The sequence below is a fragment of the Ranitomeya imitator genome, chromosome 4 (assembly GCF_032444005.1).
Source record: "Ranitomeya imitator isolate aRanImi1 chromosome 4, aRanImi1.pri, whole genome shotgun sequence".
NCBI classification, from domain to species: domain Eukaryota; kingdom Metazoa; phylum Chordata; class Amphibia; order Anura; family Dendrobatidae; genus Ranitomeya; species Ranitomeya imitator.
In genome coordinates this window covers 433,528,614-433,550,532 of record NC_091285.1, presented here as the reverse complement: position 1 = coordinate 433,550,532, position 21,919 = coordinate 433,528,614, and the positions used below count along the sequence as shown (strand labels likewise).

The 21,919-nt window shown below is 44.8% G+C and overlaps 1 protein-coding gene across 1 annotated transcript in view; it reads right to left on the bottom strand.

Annotated features, from left to right (window-relative positions):
• Nucleotides 1-21,919, bottom strand: part of ACSBG1 (acyl-CoA synthetase bubblegum family member 1) — a 95,560-nt gene that overhangs the window by 56,946 nt on the left and 16,695 nt on the right. The window contains exon 2 of the mRNA XM_069765564.1: nucleotides 10,710-10,784. Within this exon, the coding sequence (XP_069621665.1) occupies nucleotides 10,710-10,767 (58 nt within the window). The 5' untranslated portion in view covers nucleotides 10,768-10,784. The remainder of the gene's footprint in view (nucleotides 1-10,709; nucleotides 10,785-21,919) is intronic.

The window sequence follows — 21,919 nt, the reverse complement described above, 5'->3', positions numbered from 1 at the left end:
TTGCCGCAAAATTTCTGCTTTGTATTTTACACTGTCCATAACGACAACCGCCCCACCCTTATCGGCCTGTTTGATGGTCAATAAAGTATTGTCTGCCAAGGCCCTGAGTACCTTCCTGTCAGTTAGTGTCATATTTTGACTGCCCGGAGGTTTAAATGTCTTTTTCAATTTATTACTATCTCTCTGTACTAGTTCAACATAAGATTCTACAAAGTGATCTCTATTGGGTGGCTGGAAATCACTTTTAGTGTACAACCCCAACTCACGTAAAGCAAAACCCTGTGAAGGTCTACACATACTAGAGGATACATCATTGCGTTTGTCCGCAAAAAATGAAGATAATCTTAACCTCCTAAAGAAGGCATGTAAATCAATCTCTAGTGAAAACCAATCAGGGTTACTGGACGGGCAAAATGACAGACCTTTCGACAATACTTTAAGTTCAGTCTCTGACAGTGTAACAGAAGAAATATTTACCACCAAGCTCCTACTGTCCATTAACTGTCCTTCATGTTCCTCATTTTCATCGTGTTCTTCCTCGTTGGACGTTGTTCTCTGTGCATACTCCGATTTTCTATGCTTCCGGCCTCCTCTTCGGCCCCTCCTCCTGGATCTGCTTTGTCCATTTTTTCTCTCTCTAAAAAATGCAATCGCCTAGCACCCTCCATATTGGAATCCTCCTTAGAGTCAGATTCAGCAGAGGTAAAGCCAAAATTTGCGTGTTTCCTCATCTGTGGCTTCCTACGTTTCCTTGGCAACCCGGGTTTACCCCTACCATTGTAGGGGAGATGATTAGGACCTATGTGCCATGAGAAAACCCAGCCAGCCTTGTAGTCCTCCATATCACGGAACCACTTAACACGTTTAGTGGATTCAATATCTGATCGGAATTTCGCCAAGTTCGCCTCGGCTTTACTCTGTAAAGAACCCCAATCCTGTGCTGTCAGTTGTGACTTAAGTTGTTCCTCCAGTTCCATAGTACCTCTCTTCAACACCTCCATTTCCTTTTTTAAAAATTCAATATTCAATAGCATGATGTCAAATGCAAACTTATTGGTAATTGATTCAAACTTAGAGCAAAATTGTTCATTATCTGGCAACAGGGTAGGCCTAAGATGTGGTCGTAACCCACGAGGAATCCTCCTCGCTCTGAAATACTCCATCAGAGTCACCACATGGAGTTCCAGGGAAATGTATCTCCTCTTGTCATTCTCCCATTTCTTCTTAAGCATGTCTGCCGTGGGTTTACTCAAGAAAGACATGTCCGCACTAGAGCCAGAAAGTATCCGTCTGGCATCATCATCGGTATACGAAAAAATCATGGCATTATCTAGGCCACCCACCTCTAGATTAGTATTCACGTCCATATTTATGGTAGGGGTGCACATCAGTCCAGGTTCAGTCCATGTAGTAGAGAAAAAGTGGGGCTGACAGCACTCACACAAAGGGGCGCTCGTTCCTTAATCCAGGGAACCAACCTGGATATTCGAGTAGTCCAAAGAGAAAAGATGAACAGCGCTCCAATCGGGTGTAGTAGTATCAAAACAAAATCTTTATTGATCCATGTAGAAGCAACGTTTCGACCAGTATCCTGGTCTTTATCAAGCATACAAATGAGTGCAATGTGCCGGCTTAAATGGTGTGGATACCACGCAGGGCACCAATCACCAAACAGCCACTAATTACATATACAAACATAACAAATAACATCAATCAGACCACACCAATTGCATTAAAAATAGATGCAAACAATGTCCGCAGTGTATAAGTAAAGAAAAACATAGCACAAAACATAAATCATATAGCACTACTGCAATGTTTATATTCCGTCCAACCAATTAGGTTCCGGCATACTCATAGCCATGGATACAAAGCTCCAATGGAAAGGTCATATCAGCGGTCCTCATAACCAATCCAAATCCTTCCCGTGAGTGGCGCCAGATTCCAACCAGCCTATCCGGCCCCTTCATGTTCTTGATAGAGACCTAAATAGCAAATCAGGCAACCACTTACAAAATGTAACAGAGCCGCATCATCATCCAGCGCCAACCCCCCGGCGGGTCACATGACTGCAAAACACTCAGGGACACCATGGCGTGTAAGGCCGCGCGTCATGGCAACAGTCGACTCCCCCTCTCATGTGACCACGGCATAGGAATCACCCCGCTGTGATGCAACCATCCGTCAACCCCGGTGAGAGGGAAACCACGGACGTGCGCAGGCGCAGAACCGCCGGAAACCGCAACATCGCAAGTCGCGATGTAAGCAGATCCAGCGGCGCCGCGAGCACCACACCTCCCCGGCCACTCCCACACAGAAGAGACGCAGGCGTGCCGCCACCAGGACGTCCCAGCCGCGACGTCACGGAGAAGGCAAAGTCCCTAGATGCCAGTGCGCAAGCACCCAACACACCCATGTGTCTGATTAACCATGGCTAACAGAAGTTGCCATGGAAACTCAGAGGGCATGCATGGACTATTAACTATTATGAAAAATGCAGCTCAGATGTAATACACAAAAATAACCATCATGAATATATATGTTTTTCACAGTTATAGTAACCGAGGACGAAAAAAAACAGCAAACATTGTTATCTATAATTAAAAAATATTAAAATAGACACATTAAAAACAAAATACCGATGAAGATGCCATAGCCTAGGGGAGAGAAATCATCTAGGAATACAAACCTGTAAATTAAAATCTAAATTCAAACCCCCAGGTTGTAAGGTCCCCAATGAGTAAATCCACCTCATTTCCTTATTTCTAAGCAATAATAGCCTATCCCCTCCTCTCCTCAAAGCTGGGACACTATCTATTACTCTAAAGCGTAACTGATTGACAGAGTGTTTATTGTCCAAAAAATGTCTGGGGATCGGCAAATCTGTAAGACCCGTATGTATCGTGCTCTTATGTTTACTGATTCGTGCCCGTACCTCCATTGTGGTCTCCCCCACATAAGCCAACCCGCACGGACACGTAATTATGTAAACAACGAAGCTAGAAGAGCAAGTGTACCGTTCCTTCAGATAAATTTTCTTACCCATATGAGGGTGATGAAAAAACTCCCCTTTTAGCATATTGTTGCAACTCGCACAACCCAGGCATGGAAAATTTCCAAGCCTGGGTGTGCTAAGAGTTGTCTGAATGGAGGAGCTCTTAGATGACCCAATATCAGATCTCACTAGACTATCACCCAAGTTGCGTCCCCTCCTATACGACATTAATGGATAGTTGTTAAACGCCGGTATCGATGGTAAACCGCGCTGTAACCCCAACCAGTGTTTCCTCAAAATTTTATCAATGTGACAGCTAGCTGAAGTATAGGTGGATACAAAGGGGATACGTTCCCCTAGTAATCCTACCAATCGGTTCCAGAAGGAATTACAACTTGTGGTCAGTGACTCCCTGGCCATGGGACTCATTGACCACAAGTTGTTTGAATATTTGATCGTTGATGCACCGGTAATTCCGGTATTATATGTACTACCGAAAATTCATAAGGACCTGCTAAACCCCCCCGGCAGACCCATTGTGTCGGGGAGGGGTTCTCTATTTAACAAGACGGCAATCTTTTTGGATAAAGTATTACGTACCTATGCCACATCTGCCAAATCCTATATTCGTGACACAAACGATTTTCTTAAAAAACTTGAAGACATCACTGTGTCTGAAACTACCCTACTTGCATCATTCGACGTTGTATCATTGTACACGTCGATTGAGCATGACAAGGGTCTTGATGCGGTCTCTTGTGCGCTATCGGGCTCTGACGTGGCCCCGGAGAGTGCACGACTTGTCCTCACACTGTTGGAGCTCATCCTCATGAGGAATCATTTCCTCTTTGGGGATGAGTTCTTTTTGCAGTTAAGGGGTACCGCCATGGGGTCCAATGTGGCCCCCACTTATGCCAACATCTACATGGCGGTATTCGAGGACAGGTTCGTGTACTGTTCCAACCTTTGGCGCCACGTCAGAGCCTGGTGGCGCTACATTGATGATATTTTTTTTATTTGGGACGGTAGCATAACAGAGCTGAATGAGTTCCATTAGTATCTTAATGGGATTTATGTGGAGTTACAGTTTACCTTGACATCTTCCTCTTCCCAGATCCAGTTTTTGGATACCCTTGTATACAAGGAAGGAGATAAACTGAAGACAGACATCTTTGTGAAAGAGACGGATAGAAATGGCCTGTTGCTATTTGATAGCAACCATCCCCGGAGAATGGTTAACTCCTTACCGTGGAGCCAACTCCTGAGGGTGCGGAGAATAGTGTCTGATGACACTGTGGTCGACCGGAGGCTGGATGAGATGTGTCTCAAGTTCTCGAGCAGGGGTTATCCTAAGAAGGAGCTGCGTAGATTTAGCTGTAAGGCTCGGAGCTTAACACGGGAATCTATTTGTAAACCAGGCTCCCCTAAACGTCCTGGGGAACGTATCCCCTTTGTATCCACCTATACTTCAGTTAGCTGTCACATTGATAAAATTTTGAGGAAACACTGGTTGGGGTTACAGCGCGGTTTACCATCGATACCGGCGTTTAACAACTATCCATTAATGTCGTATAGGAGGGGACGCAACTTGGGTGATAGTCTAGTGAGATCTGATATTGGGTCATCTAAGAGCTCCTCCATTCAGACAACTCTTAGCACACCCAGGCTTGGAAATTTTCCATGCCTGGGTTGTGCGAGTTGCAACAATATGCTAAAAGGGGAGTTTTTTCATCACCCTCATACGGGTAAGAAAATGTATCTGAAGGAACGGTACACTTGCTCTTCTAGCTTCGTTGTTTACATGATTACGTGTCCGTGCGGGTTGGCTTATGTGGGGGAGACCACAATGGAGGTACGGGCACGAATCAGTAAACATAAGAGCACGATACGTACGGGTCTTACAGATTTGCCGATCCCCAGACATTTTTTGGACAATAAACACTCTGTCAATCAGTTACGCTTTAGAGTAATAGATAGTGTCCCAGCTTTGAGGAGAGGAGGGGATAGGCTATTATTGCTTAGAAAAAAGGAAATGAGGTGGATTTACTCATTGGGGACCTTACAACCTGGGGGTTTGAATTTAGATTTTAATTTACAGGTTTGTATTCCTAGATGATTTCTCTCCCCTAGGCTATGGCATCTTCATCGGTATTTTGTTTTTAATGTGTCTATTTTAATATTTTTTAATTATAGATAACAATGTTTGCTGTTTTTTTCGTCCTCGGTTACTATAACTGTGAAAAACATATATATTCATGATGGTTATTTTTGTGTATTACATCTGAGCTGCATTTTTCATAATAGTTAATAGTCCATGCATGCCCTCTGAGTTTCCATGGCAACTTCTGTTAGCCATGGTTAATCAGACACATGGGTGTGTTGGGTGCTTGCGCACTGGCATCTAGGCACTTTGCCTTCTCCGTGACGTCGCGGCTGCGACGTCCTGGTGGCGGCACGCCTGCGTCTCTTCTGTGTGGGAGTGGCCGGGGAGGTGTGGTGCTCGCGGCGCCGCTGGATCTGCTTACATCGCGACTTGCGATGTTGCGGTTTCCGGCGGTTCTGCGCCTGCGCACGTCCATGGTTTCCCTCTCACCGGGGTTGACGGATGGTTGCGTCACAGCGGGGTGATTCCTATGCCGTGGTCACATGAGAGGGGGAGTCGACTGTTGCCATGACGCGCGGCCTTACACGCCATGGTGTCCCTGAGTGTTTTGCGGTCATGTGATCCGCCGGGGGGTTGGCGCTGGATGATGATGCGGCTCTGTTACATTTTGTAAGTGGTTGCCTGATTTGCTATTTAGGTCTCTATCAAGAACATGAAGGGGCCGGATAGGCTGGTTGGAATCTGGCGCCACTCACGGGAAGGATTTGGATTGGTTATGAGGACCGCTGATATGACCTTTCCATTGGAGCTTTGTATCCATGGCTATGAGTATGCCGGAACCTAATTGGTTGGACGGAATATAAACATTGCAGTAGTGCTATATGATTTATGTTTTGTGCTATGTTTTTCTTTACTTATACACTGCGGACATTGTTTGCATCTATTTTTAATGCAATTGGTGTGGTCTGATTGATGTTATTTGTTATGTTTGTATATGTAATTAGTGGCTGTTTGGTGATTGGTGCCCTGCGTGGTATCCACACCATTTAAGCCGGCACATTGCACTCATTTGTATGCTTGATAAAGACCAGGATACTGGTCAAAACGTTGCTTCTACATGGATCAATAAAGATTTCGTTTTGATACTACTACACCCGATTGGAGCGCTGTTCATCTTTTCTCTTTGTACATTACTCGGTTGTCTGCCTCGCCACGTTCAGCTGCCTTCCGTCTCCTGTGTGCTCCTGGATCCTGACCGGGGTTGTCTTGGGTGCTCCTCTCGCCTCTGGAACTGCTGTGATGGGCAGCACACCAGTGGAAGGTTGCAATACTTTTAATAGTGTTGTGTCTCCTTGCACAACCTCATCAGATGAGCAAGATTAAAGTTGTATTTTTCTCTCCAAGAAAGATTTCCTCATCTGGTATGCTTAGATAGCGCTCTCCCTCTTTTTCCCCTTATCCTCTTTTTCCCAGGACTTCATTCTCACAACGTACCATCTGCGTATTATTGAACTTCCACAAACAAGTACTGTGCGCACGTGTGATCAAGTTATTGCTGGACTTCCTCATTTAAGTATTGTGTGCATTCCCACTACACTTTTGCTGGATTCTCGCGTTTAAGTACTTTGTGCATTCAAACCAATATCCTTACTGGACTTCCTCGTTTAAGTGTCTTGTTCGCTCCCGCGTCATATCCTTGCTGGACTGGTTCGTACTAGTGGTCGCACCGCGCTATTCAGTTTGTTGTGATTTACTATATTGTGCTGTGCACCTCGTTTCAATTGCAGGAATATCTATGTTAATACCTCTGTCTTCATTTTGGGTAGTCAAATGTTGTATTAACTGCAATCTGCTAATTGTCCCCTGCTGTGGACTGTCCTCCACAACCTCCTTCCTCCCCTCCCTCTCTCACCTGGCTTCATTTCTTGGACATTTGAATGGTATAAGTTGCATGGAACGGGTCAGATCTGACTTTAGTCAGATGTGACATAATTTCAAGTGACATATTTTAAGTGTATCATCTGAAATATACCAGAAATAGTCCAGAAATCGGGCAGACGGTAAGACTAATCTCTGTCTTCTAAATTTACTTGCCTTTCTTTTTCTCCCCTGCTCTTTAACCATGCTCGCATTTCCCCCACTGTTTTTGCTCCACTAATCCTCACTCTCCTCCACTAACCCCATACCCTCGCACTCTCAAACCACATAACTATCTCCCCCTCTCTCTTATCCCCCACCTCGCTTCATCTGCAGACCTGCTCTCTAACCTCAGACCTCTACCACCAAAATATAATATAAGCCAATCACTCTCCTTCACCCACCTGCTTCCTTCCCTGCTTATTCTCACTGCGGCCGACACATCCCCCAATCCTGCCCCCCCCCCCTCATTCATCACTAATCCTCGCCCCTATCCTTCTCACACTATGAGAAACTATGGCAAACCCTCACACTTAAAATCTGTGCCACTGACCCCCACCCACCTGCTTCCTCTCTCTGGGGCACTTTGGAATGCCCGCTCTGTCTGCAACAAGCTCCACATGGTCCATGATCTCTTCACTTCCCGCAACCTTTCCTTCCTGGCCCTCACTGAGACCTGGCTGACGCCCCTTGACACGGCCTCGCCTGCAGCACTGAGCTACGGTGGCCTCCAATTTACTCACACTCCTCGCTCTGGCAACAGACATGGTGGAGGAGTGGGTATCCTTCTTTCTAAAAACTGTTCCTTCAACCCTATCCAACCCCCACCCTCCCTTATCCTCCCTTCTTTCGAGGTTCACTCTGTCCGTATCTACGCTCCCTCCAATCTCCAAATGGCTGTCATATACCGACCACCGGGCTCAGCCACTGCCTTCATCAACCAATTCTCCACCTGGCTTCTTCACTTTCTCTCTGCTGACATCCCCACCATCATCATGGGTGACTTTAATATCCCTGCTGACACCCGCCAGCTAGCAGCCTCCAAGCTACTGGCCCTTACTTCATCCTTTGGACTCACTCAGTGGTCCTCCACAGCCAGCCGCACAGACAGACATACACTAGACCTCATCTTCACCCACCTCTGTTCCTTATCTAATCTCACAACCTCTCCCTTCCCCCTATTTTACCACCATCTACTCACCTCATCCTTGTCCTCCTCACCTGCCCCCCATGTCCAGCCATTACCACATCATCGCAGAAACCTCACACATCTAGACATTCACAGACTCTCAGACTCTCTCCTACCCCTGGCCTCCATATCTTCACTCCACGACACGGACAGCGCCACCGCTTTCTATAACTCCACCCTCACATCAGCCATAGACTCAGTCGCCCCTCTCATGCATGCCACAGTGCGACGAACCAATAGGCAACCTTGGCATAGCAATCTCACTAAAAAAACTTCAACAAGCACGGAGCGGCATTGGAAGAAAACACGTTTGCCAGACGACTTCACTGCTTTCAAACAAGCTACATTTGACTTCAAATTAGCCCTCACCTCCACTAAACAGACCTATAACACTAATCTTGTATCTTCACTATCTTACAACCCAAAACAACTATTCAGCACATTTACCTCCCTCCGCCCACCAATGCCACCTACAACTCCCCTCATCTCTTCCAAGGACTTTGCCACCTACTTCAAAAACAAGATCGACCAAACAAGGCAAACCCTAACTGTTCCACGACCCCAACCACTCCATATACCAGACCTCTGCCCTTCCCTAATAAGCTCCCTCTCCAACATCACTGAAGGAGAGCTTACTCGCCTCTGTTCCAAATCGCACCTCACCACCTGTGCACTTGACCCCATCCCTTCCCACCTGCTCCCCAACCTCACTAACACGCTCATTCCAGCCCTAACCCATCTCTTCAACCTATCGCTATCTTCTGGTACCTTCCCCTCTGCCTTTAAACATGCCACCATCACACCCATCCTCAAAAAAACTAACCTTGACTCAACGGCTATGCCCAGCTACCGCCCCATATCACTGCTCCCGTTTGCTTCAAAACTCTTTGAGCAGCATGTCCATGCTCAAGTTTCCCACTCCCACACCACCTCCTCATCCCGCCCTCTCTCTGTTGGAATCCCTCAAGGCTCTGTCCTAGGGCCCCTACTTTTTTCCATCTATACCCTTGGCCTAGGACAGCTCATAAAGTCCCATGGCTTCCAGTACCACCTGTATGCGGACGACACTCAGATCTACCTCTCTGGCCCAGATGTCACCTCTCTGCTGTCCAGAATCCCGAAGTGTCTGTCAGCCATATCCTCCTTCTTCACCACTCCCTTCCTAAAACTCAATGTAGACAAAATCGAACTCCTCATCTTTCCCCCATCTCACGTATCCCTCCTACCTGACCTATCTATTATGGTAAACGGCATCACGCTCTTTCCTGCACCTGAAATCCGCTGCCTCGGGGTAACTCTCGACTCTGCCCTGTCCTTCAAACCGCACGTCCAAACTCTTGCCACCTCCTGTTGCCTCCAACAAAAATATTGCCAGAATCCGTTCATTCCTCAGCCCACAATCTACCAAAACTCTTGTGCATGCCCTTATCATCTCCCGCCTTGACTACTGCAACACCCCCCTTTTGTGGCCTCCCCGCTAACTCTCTTGCACCACTCCAGTCTGTCCTCAATTCTGCTGCCCGGCTAATCCACCTCCTCTCTACTCCCCTGCTTCTCCCCTCTGTAAATCCCTCCACTGGCTCCCAATTCCCCAACGAATCCAGTTCAAACTACTACCACTGATCTACAAAGCCATCCACAACCTCTCACCTCCCTATACCTCTGAACTAATCTCCCAATATCTTCCCTCACGTAATCTCCGATCCTCCCAAGACCTCTTACTCTCCTCCACACTTAATCGTTCCTCACACAACTGCCTCCAAGATTTCTCCCGAATTTCCCCCATCCTCTGGAATTCCATGCCTCAACACGTCTGACTATCCACCACTATCGGATCTTTCAGACGGAACCTGAAAACCCATCTCTTCAAGAAAGCCTACAGCCTGCAATAACCATTTTGCCGCATCGCCAGAGCCGCCGCCTCGCCATTGCCAGAGCCGCCGCCTTGCCATCGCCACTGCCTCGCCCCTACCTTCTGCCTCTTCCCCGCTATCCCATAGAATGTGAGTCCAAAAGGACAGGGTTCTCTCCCTTCTGTACCAGTCTGTCACTGTAAACATTTTTACTGTAAATGATATCTATAACTCCGTAACCACTTTCTCATGTACAGCACCATGGAATTAATGGTGCTATATAAATAAATAAATAATAATAATAATGTTAGTTCTGTTTCCATTTTTATTTTGTTAAGTACACTTTTGCTGCAGCTTTGTTCTCAGACTGGTTTTATTCCACGCTATCAGATTCCTTAGCACCTACATAATTGTTACAGTCCTTCTTGCACAGTAACAGACTGAGAGGACCAAGGAGCAGTGGTACACCAGGTACTGAGTAAGCTTTACCTCACAGATTCCAAATTTACAGGCTATTTGACTCTGCCATCTAAATCAATTAGACATTAATTTGCCTATGCAATTTTATTGAAAAACTGTAATTAGATATAGATAACAGTTAACATTTCGGCATTCTCCAATTATTACTATTACCGCTATTACTCTCTTCACCTTTATGAGAAATTGCGCTGGAAACTTCCAGGATTGCTTCAGCATCAGGGGAGTCCATGGCCCTTAGGATCTAACCTGCAGATTATACCGGGGGAATAATTACAAGAAATGGAGGAAATGAAATTATTTACTTTAAAATACATTACATATATTATTACATTGCTTTATCATAAACATAAATATGATTAGCTTTATACATTTTAGTTGGAAAAGAGAGATATTTATGGGAGTGGTCTCCCTGACACATCCCCTGTCTATCTGTCCTACTTGGCCATATGCACATTATAGAGAGTGGATCAATTACGGTACTTGGATCTGTCCTCAATAATCCAAGCTAAAGATTACCTGTACTGATGGTCTCAAGCAGTCATTGTACTGAATGGACTGCTATTTGTTTGCTGGCTGCCTTAGGCTACGTTCAGACTAGCGTTGTGCTAGTGTGCGTCGGGTTAGCGTCGGGCGACGCAGCGGCGACGCACGCGTCATGTGCCCCTATGTTTAACATGGGAGACACATGCGTTTTTGTTTGTTGCGTTTTGCGACAAATGCGTCTTTTTTGCCACAAGCGTCGGACCAAGAAAACGCAACAAGTTGCATTTTTCTTGCGTCCGATTTTCGTCAAAAAACTACGCACGCGTCGCAAAACGCAGTGTTTTTGCGTGCGTTGTGCGTTGCGTCGCCGACGCAGCGGCGCACAACGCTAGTCTGAACGTAGCCTTACACAACTGCATTTCCACTGAAGGGGCAGGCCCACACTGCTGTTTGCAGGACCAAGGGCGATCATTTGATTGCACTGGAGACCGCATTTTGAAAGCTCTCATAGAAAAATAGAAGAATAGTAGAAGAATGATGCCATTAGTTAGTTAGTCCAATGTCTTCATTCAGATAAATCCACATTTTTCTTAATATGCTAAGATCTATGGGCGGGACAGAGATCTCGCCACGAATATGCCTCCAGAGCTTATTTTAAATGAAGGGTGGAGTTACCAGTGTGAGACATGTAGATCAGGAGAGCAGACTGTCAGTCATTACATGTCCTACACTGGTAACTCCTCCTTTCATTAAAATAAGCTCTGTAGGCAGATTCTCATGCAGATCAGTGTCCGGCCTATAGATCTTAACAGCTTATTTACATATTAAAAAAATGTGGATTTCCCTGGAATAAGACATCGGATCACAGATATCATAGTGCCATTTATTTAACTTTCTAAACTTTCTATGACCTACATGCCTAAACACATGGGAAAATTATAGAAATGATTGACAATTACTACTTGCATTGGTGATAACATAATCTAATGGATTATATGAGATGTCTGTATGTGTGCACATGATAATGAGATTCATATAAAATTTACTCTACAAATTGTGCTGCAAAGATATGATATGCATCGTATGTAAAAGGTAAAGGTATCGTCACACTAGACGATATCGCTAGCGATCCGTGACGTTGCAGCGTCCTGGCTAGCGATATCGTCCAGTGTGACAGGCAGCAGCGATCAGGCCCCTGCTGTGATGTCGTTGGTCGGGGAAGAAAGGCCAGAACTTTATTTCGTCGCTGGCTCTCCCGCTGACATCGCTGAATCGGTGTGTGTGACACCGATTCAGCGATGTCTTCGCTGGTAACCAGGGTAAACATCGGGTTACTAAGCGCAGGGCCGCGCTTAGTAACCCGATGTTTACCCTGGTTACCATCGTTAAAGTAAAAAAACAACCACTACATACTTACCTACCGCTGTCTGTCCTCGGCGCTCTGCTTCTCTGGTCTGGCTGTGAGCGCCTGGCTGCCGGAAAGCAGAGCGGTGACGTCACCGCACTGCTTTCCGGCCGCTGTGCTCACAGCCAGACCAGAGAAGCAGAGCGCCGGGGACAGACAGCGTTAGGTAAGTATGTCGTGGTTGTTTTTTTACTTTAACGATGGTAACCAGGGTAAACATCGGGTTACTAAGCGCGGCCCTGCGCTTAGTAACCCGATGTTTACCCTGGTTACCGGCATCGTTGGTCGCTGGAGAGGTGTCTGTGTGACAGCTCTCCAGTGACCAAACAGCGACGCTGCAGCGATCAGGATCGTTGTCGGTATCGCTGCAGCGTCGCTTAGTGTGACGGTACCTTAAGTCTTCTTTTCAAGGCTATAGTACATTTCAAGGCCTATCTATTATCAGTTAATTTCATGTACTGGTTCTTGACAATATGTTTTCTCCTCAATTGTGTTCATTATGAGCACTGCACCTTATCACAGTGTTCTCACCAAGAAATACAAGAAAAAAAACTCAATAGGATTGTTTGTCTTACTTAAGACCTTGGGATTAATTCGTTCTCAATCCTTGAACAAAGCAATAAATAATGCATCTCTCTAGCTTTCATTGTTCTTTTTTAATGGAAGACAAATTTCATTTAATTTCTAAAGTTAGTTTTGTCTACATATTTTTCTTTTAGATTATTAGTTTTGTAATATAACATTACTATTGTTATATATATGTGTCGCAGAGGGAGTCTGTGCTGTAAGCCTGAAGTAATGTTGTTGTTCTCGGACCTGTAGTCCCACAAGTGTTTGTATAATAGTCAAGGGAGGCTTACTGGGCTAGTTCGAGAGCTGGGTGGGTTGGACTATCCACACACAACTCCCATCCAGGGACGGACTCGCCATCGGGCACTTCTGGCAAATGCCAGAAGGGCCGGTGCCAGTAGTGGGCCGCTGCACTCTTTCCCCCCTCCCCCCACCAGTGGCACCGCCACCGCATTCAACTGTGTGGGCTGTGCTGTGTATATACCACATTGTGGGCTGTGCTGTGTATATACCACTGTGTGGGCTGTGCTGTGTATATACCACTGTGTGGGCTGTGCTGTGTATATACCACTGTGTGGGCTGTGCTGTGTATATACCACTGTGTGGGCTGTGCTGTGTATATACCACTGTGTGGGCTGTGCTGTGTATATACCACTGTGTGGGCTGTGCTGTGTATATACCACTGTGTGGGCTGTGCTGTGTATATACCACTGTGTGGGCTGTGCTGTGTATACTACTACGCGGGCTGTGCTGTATATACTACTACGTGGGCTGTGCTGTATACTACTGCACGGGCTGTGCTGTATACTACTACGCGGGCTGTGCTATATTATGCAGGCTGTGCTACTGTCTATACTATGCAAGTTGTGCTATATTATATGCGGGCTTTGATATATACTATGGGAGGTATATTATATTCTATGGGGGAGGCCGTGTTATATACTATGTGGCTGTGTTATATACTATTGCGGGGGTATATTCTATTCTATGGGGGAGGCTGTGTTATATACTATGGGGGGTATATTATATTCTATGGGGGAGGCTGTCTTATATACTATGGGGGGCTGCATTATATTCTATGGGGGGCTACATTATACAGTATATTATGGGGAGGTGGGCTGCATTATATTCTATGGGGGGCTGTATTAGATTTTATGAGGGATGATTGCATCATACTCTTTGATGGGGCTGCATTATATTCTATTGGGAGGTGGGCTGTATTCTATTCTATTCGGGGCTGCATTATATTCTATGGGGGGCTGTATTATATTTATATTCTATGAGGGGTGATTGCATCATACTCTATGGGGGGGCTGCATTATATTCTTTGGGGGGTTACATTATACTCTGGGGTGGCTGCATTATACTCTGGGGTGGCTGCTTTATACTCTGTAGGGTGGTGGCTGCATTATACTGTATTGAGGACTATGGGGAATACATTATACTATATGAAGAACTATGGGGTGCATTATACTATGGGAAGTGAATTGTACTACATGGATGACTATGGCAGAGCATTATACTATATGGAGCACTATGAGGAGTGTATTATGCTGTATGAAGGACTATGAGGACTGTAATATACTATGTGGAGGACTGAGCAGTGTATTTTAATATATGGAGGACTATAGGGAGTGTATTATACTATATGGAGGACTGTGGTGCACATTATAATATATGGAGGACTATGGGGTGTATTTTACTAAACAAGTAAAATGCTGCATATTCAGATTGTTTTTGCCGGAACAAAAATCCTTGTTCTCAGCAGCACATCGCCAGCATAAACTGTAGATGTGCTGCTTATAACATGATACTGTATGGTGATCTGTTAGTGATCTGTTAGTGATGGTTCTGTCCCATTATTATTCCTCAGCTGGTGGAAAGAGGCCGGGAAACAAGTGTTGAATAACTTCAGTATTGTCGATCAAACTCATTTAGCGGCCTGAACTCAGAGCTTGTAAATACTTGCTTTTGTGTGATGTGCAATATGTTAGCATTTGGGCCCCCATTTTAAACTTTGCCTAGGGCCCCACTTTGCCTAAAACCGGCCCTGCCTACAAGTTTACAAAGATATTATACAGTCACGGTGTGACAAGTGGGCCTGTGTAACTTCAAATGCCAGGGCTGAATTTTAGTCCCAGTCCGGACCTGCTTCCATCTATGGGAGTGATTACAACTGCATAATGTAATCATGATGTGGTCACATGGTGGTGTAATGGTCTCGGTAATGGAGACTGTGTAGATCCTGGATGACTTGTGTGTTGGGAGTTCCTGTGTGTGGACTGGATCCCTGAATAGCGCACTGGGAGGCCGTGGATCTGAAGACTGGTGTGTTGGCAAATCCTGAGAGTAGGCTCGGATCCCTGATAAAACACACTTAGAGACTTGTGTGGTGGACGGTCCCAGGTGGGGACAGACTTCCTGTGAGTTGGAAGTCCTGGGAGTAGGATTCCTGAATAGCACAACCTGTGTTGGAAGTCCTGGGAGTAGGATTCCTGAGGAGCACATGGGAAGGAGTGGAGGCAGAGTCTGCAACGGCACTGCACTGGGGAAGCTACAGCCCGTCTGAGGATCTGGACTGTCAAGCGGCCTAGTGAGCAAAACATTGTCCAGGATGGTGATCCCTGGTCGGCAGCTTCCCTGAGAGAGAGAGGACTGATCGGAGTCAGCGTGTGGAGCAGGAGCTCCTGGAAGGTAACCCAGAGTATGGAGAACTGTGTGCACTGACAGGGGGTCAGTAATGAACTGTGTGGTCTCCCATGGTAACTGGACGGAGTAATGTCCAGCATGTGTAGTGCCTGCAACCTAATGTCTTGTGTTGGTGCCTGTTGTGCTCCATGGACATTAATGAACTGTTCGGCGTGCGGTCGGCCACGGTAACTGGACAAAGTGGTCCGGCGTGTTTACTGACTGCGCTTCAAAGCCGTATATGAAGTATCAAAGTTAAAATGTATATAAATGAACTGTGTGTTAGACCTGTGATGTGCAACATGGCCTGCAGTGTGATTTATGCTGCCTAAAATAAACTGGATGGACTGCTTTTGTGAGAAAAACGTGCCTGTGTGACTGAGTCCCGTTGCTAAGCGAGTGTCCCCCAACACATTCAGTAAGCGCTATCTCACAATATATATATAAAAGTACTTAGACAGCATTCTAATGGCATCACCTAGTTGCCACTCATGATATTTGAAATGTTTTTTCCTCCAACTACAGAAGATTAGAAGTGGTCTGGTCCAGTTGAACATTGAAATGGAAATGGAAAATCAAAACTGAATCCCACTGGAAAAAATGGTTGTTACCTGCACATCACTTTTTTTGACATAACAGTTTTGTGTGTAAAAACAGACCATAGCCTGAAATGGGTTGTTCAGGCCTGTGATGAGAGTCTGCAGTCACTTTACATGACTGCAGACTTTTGTTCATCACAGTGAGCGCACTGCATGTTGTTAGGATTCTCCAGTGGCTGGTCATGTGACCGCAAGTAAACAGTCCGACTAGAGCGAGGCCGCGCACGTCTAGTCGACACATAACCGCATGTATGTAAATCGCATACAGGAGAATCTTGACAGCGTGGGTTGTAAACTTTCATCATGAGCCTGAACAATCCCTTTAAGGTTGCAGGCATGTGATTGATTTTTCATTAAGAACTGATTATTGCCATCGTTCAGCAAGATGCACAATATTCTCTAACATACAGGCAAATTGAGCAATGTATTTCATGATAAACTAAACCTCCTGGCTTTTTGCTTAGTGGTTCACCAGCTTTCATCGATTTGCATCAATAACTGCAGACACGGACATTTTGTAGTTAAGCGTGGCTTCCTCAAGGGAAAGAAGAAGTGGATTAATCTGTCCAGATTCATGTCCTTTTTATATACATAATAGATTAGAAATACCTTTCACATGAGCCGATGCGTCCGAGGAACGGCGTCTGGAAGCAGCAGCCACGCATGCGCGGCTATCCGGGACCAGGAAGCCGTAACCACGGAAGCTGACATAGAGACGGCAGTCGGAGGAAGGAACCCGCGCATCCTATTCCCTCTACTCACCCCTTTCTTTAACTCTTAGTACTAATGCCCTTTCCCCTTTGAAAACTCCCTTAGTAGCTAATGGCCTAAGTATAATAATATTTGAAAAACAGCTGAAATAAGCAGGATACTATAGAAAAATCTGAGAGAATATATCATGTGCAGCGCCGTTTGTGATATAAACTAACACAGTGGAGTAGTGAAAAATATATAAATAGTCAAAACGAGGTCATCATAGTTGAAATAACAGTGACACAAATGAAAAATATAACAAATCTATTTTTTATAGTAACCAGTAAATAATAGTTCCTCATTTAGGCCATTAGGTGCCAAACTGTTCAATTTGAAAATCCATTTGACTCTCTTCTGAGTAGTTCATCAGTACAACAGCCTCCTCTGATTGAAGTTTCAACCTTATCCACTACCATAATACATAAATGTCCAGGAGCACCATTGTGATGTACTAGAAAATGATTGGCCAATGACGTGATTGGTTTGCCCTTGTTCTTTCATGCACATGCAATATTGGAGACATGATGTTGAACGCGTCAATGAAGTTCTTGGCCTGTCTACCCCACATATATCTTGGGGCAGCTACAAACAAGAACATACAGTACATCATCATATTTCTTCGAATAAAAATTTGTATGAACCTGCCCTGGAAACACTGAAACGGAAATTGTTCTATTTAAAACAACATACGGACGAATAGTACATCCTCCACAAGGGTATGTGCGAACAAGTTTGACCTCCCTTCCCAAAGATTGTGTTGGGGGTCTAAAGTGACTGGAACATAATGGGCCTTTAAAGTTTTTAGCCTGTTTTGCAATAAGCTTTGGGCGATCACTAATGAAAGGAACAATTCTTGGTTCACTCAGTAATATGTTCCAATTATTTCTCAAGGTACCATAGATCTATGTCCAATGATTATTGTACGGGGTAATGATGTTGGTACTTGAGAGTCCATTTCTGGGTTTAGATTTCAATAATTCACTTTGTTCTTTATGTGCCGATGCTTGAAAGGCCTGTGCAATGATTCGTTTAGGATAACCCCTTTCTTTAAAGCAGGATGTGAGAGATCTTGCCTCCTTATGGAAACGATTCTCTTCACTGCAGTTACGTCTTATACGATTTACAGGTATTCACATTACACGATTCTGTCTCTTTCCCTGCATTCTTGTTCTGGTCACTAAGCTCGCTTCCGGGATGAACCGTACCATTCGGTTCCTCAGCGTCCTACCTGGCCAGGCTCAAGTTGTTCCCTCAGCCGTTTCACCGCGGTTCTGAGGGCATCTGCCCACGCCATAAGCTGCCACATAAGTGACCTGCCCATACTGCTTAGTCTTCCCGTAGCAACTGCAGTCCCACTTATACTGCACCACTAGCACTGCTGCACTGTTTCCACTGCTGATGTTCCACCCAGAAAAAAGATGGCTGGGCCCTTTCCTTGTGGCAAACGTTATGTGACATGGTGCTGCCCAGGGGCTATAGAGCCCTTCTGCGCTCAAATGGCGCCTTGGGCCTCACTGACTCTGCCAGGAAGTCTTCCCTGCCTTATCCACCGTGCCCCTCCTATGTTTAACTATTTCAACTAGGTACTATAATACCCCCATCTAGTGGCCAATTGTAAACACTGCACTTTCCCTATCTAAACACACATATAGTTCAACAGCAGCAGCAAATATTTCTACATAAATACACAGTAATATACATCATTAATATTACTTCAAGCCAGGACGTCACTTGAAGAGGTTAACGCAAGAAAGGCTAAACTATGGCAACCCCCCTACATATACATAGGCATTTCATCAGTGGGTATTGACCCTATATGTCCCAAATCACACGGACACTTTGCTGCTTCAGACTATGGACGACTGAAAGCTAAGTAGTCATGCTTTAAATATCTCACTCCTGATGAACCTCGGAAGAGGGGAAACGCGTCGAGTGGCATTATGAGCGTATAGATAAGATATAGATAAGGATATAGAGCTTGTGGTTTTCTAATCCTTCCCTGTAGCTGTAATATTAATGTACTTTACCACATGGATTGTTGAGCAAGATTGAGTGGCATCTTCCACTCCTCCAGTTGTGCTTTTTTTGTACTGCACCCATTGTACTAAGTGGGTTTATTATCTTCTTGTGTAAAATTTTGCATACCATACCTTATGCCTCTCTATAACTGACTCTAAAGTCTTTTATTTCCACATTGGAATCCCTTTTTATGTTAGTCTATCACTGTCTACCTCCACTGAAATGCGCCATAATGGGCATATCAGCAGAGTTATCTTTTATATCTTTGTGAAGCACTAAGCAATTTATTCCCTATGTCCCCTCCTCATCACTTTATTTCCCAACACATCAGTTTATAGAATCATAGAATGGTAGAGTTGGAGGGGACCTCCTGGGTCATCTGGTCCAACCCCCTGCTCAAAGCAGGATTCACTAAATCATCCCAGACAGATGTCTGTCCAGCCTCTGTTTGAAGACTTCCATTGAAGGAGACTCACCACCTCTCGTGGCAGCCTGTGCCACTCATTGATCACCCTAATTGTCAAAAAGTTTTTTATAATATCTAATCTGTGTCTCCTCCCATTCAGTTTCATCCCATTGCTTCTAGTCTTTCCTTGTGCAAATTAGAATAAAGATGATCCTTTCTCAATGTGACAGCCCTTGAGATATTTGTAGACAGCTATTAAGTCTCCTCTCAGTCTTCTTTTTTGCAAGCTAAACATTCCCAAATCCTGTAAACGTTCCTCATAGTACATGGTTTGCAGACCGGTCACCATTCTGGTCGCTCTTCTCTAAACTTGCTCCAGTTTGTTGATGTCTTTTTTAAATTGCGGTACCCAAAAATGGACACAGTATTCCAGATGAGGTCTGACCAAAGATGAGTAAAGGGCAATAATGACTTCACGTGATCTAGACTGTATGCTTCTGTTAATACATCCCAGAATTGTATTTGCCATTTTCGCTGCTGCATCACACTGTTGACTCATGTTCAGTCTGTGATCTATTAGTATACCCAAGTCTTGTTCACATGTGCTGTTGCTTAGCCCTATTCCTCCCATTCCGCATATGCATTTTCATGTTTATTGCCCAGATGTAGCACTTTGCATTTTTCCCTGTTAAAAACCATTCTGATAGTTGCTGCCCACTGCTCCAGTTTATTTATATCTTTTTGAATCCTCTCTCTTCTCTAGTACTAGCTATCCCTCCTAGCTTTGTGTCATCAGCAAATTTTATCAGTTTACCCTCAATTCCTTCATCTAAATCATTGATAAAGATGTTGAACAATACAGGGCTCAGGACAGAGCCCTTTGGTACCCCACTTGAGACATTCTTCCAACTGGATGTGTAGCCATTTACGACCACTCTTTGGGTCCCATCACTAAGCCAGTTATGAATCCACCTAACAGTTGCCTTATCCATTCCATACTTAGTCATTTTTTCAATAAGGATTGTGTGAGATACTTTGTCAACTGCTTTGCTGAAGTCAAGATATACTATATCTACAGCATTTCCCTGATCCACCAAGTCGGTGATTCTGTCATAATTCAGAACAGGAGGGATAGCTGCAGACGATCAGGGGCGCCAATCTCGCTATTACATGGTGCCAACCCCTGCAGCCAGGCAAGCAAATATATATAGGAGTAACTAGGGTGATGTTTCTATTCCTAGACCATCCTGGAAATATTACATGACAAAGATTGTATAGACTCCATTGAACAGATCATCATATCTTGGATGTAATAATATCCCTTTTTACATTTCTGCTGACATAGACAATTTATATGCTTTTCTTGTCTATAATCTTCTGCTCCCCTTTTCCATCAAGGGCCTTGCAGGGCCAGCTGGGTGAGCCGTCGACGAGCGGGGGTGCCAATGCGCAGGGATAGGGTGCCAACATCTGCTGGTAGGTAGGGCTACTCAGTGATAATACAGGAGCAGGCACCTCCCTGTGGTTTTTATAATAGTGTCCAAGTATATATTTTTTGGTGGTGGTGTGTTTATTCACGTTCTGTATGATATATATATATATATATATATATATATATATATATATATATATATACAGTGGGGCAAAAAAGTATTTAGTCAGTCAGCAATAGTGCAAGTTCGACCACTTAAAAAGATGAGAGACGTCTTTAATTTACATCATAGGTAGACCTCAACTATGGGAGACAAACTGAGAAAAAAAAATCCAGAAAATCACATTGTCTGTTTTTTTAACATTTTATTTGCATATTTTGGTGGAAAATAAGTATTTGGTCAGAAACAAAATTTCATCTCAATACTTTGTAATATATCCTTTGTTGGCAATGACAGAGGTCAAACGTTTTCTGTAAGTCTTCACAAAGTTGCCACACACTGTTGTTGGTATGTTGGCCCATTCCTCCATGCAGATCTCCTCTAGAGCAGTGATGTTTTTGGCTTTTCGCTTGGCAACACGGACTTTCAACTCCCTCCAAAGGTTTTCTATAGGGTTGAGATCTGGAGACTGGCTAGGCCACTCCAGGACCTTGAAATGCTTCTTACGAAGCCACTCCTTCGTTGCCCTGGCGGTGTGCTTTGGATCATTGTCGTGTTGAAAGACCCAGCCACATTTCATCTTCAATGCCCTTGCTGATGGAAGGAGGTTTGCACTCAAAATCTCACGATACATGGCCCCATTCATTCTTTCATGTACCCGGATCAGTCGTCCTGGCCCCTTTGCAGAGAAACAGCCCCAAAGCATGATGTTTCCACCACCATGCTTTACAGTAGGTATGGTGTTTGATGGATGCAACTCAGTATTCTTTTTCCTCCAAACACGACAAGTTGTGTTTCTACCAAACAGTTCCAGTTTGGTTTCATCAGACCATAGGACATTCTCCCAAAACTCCTCTGGATCATCT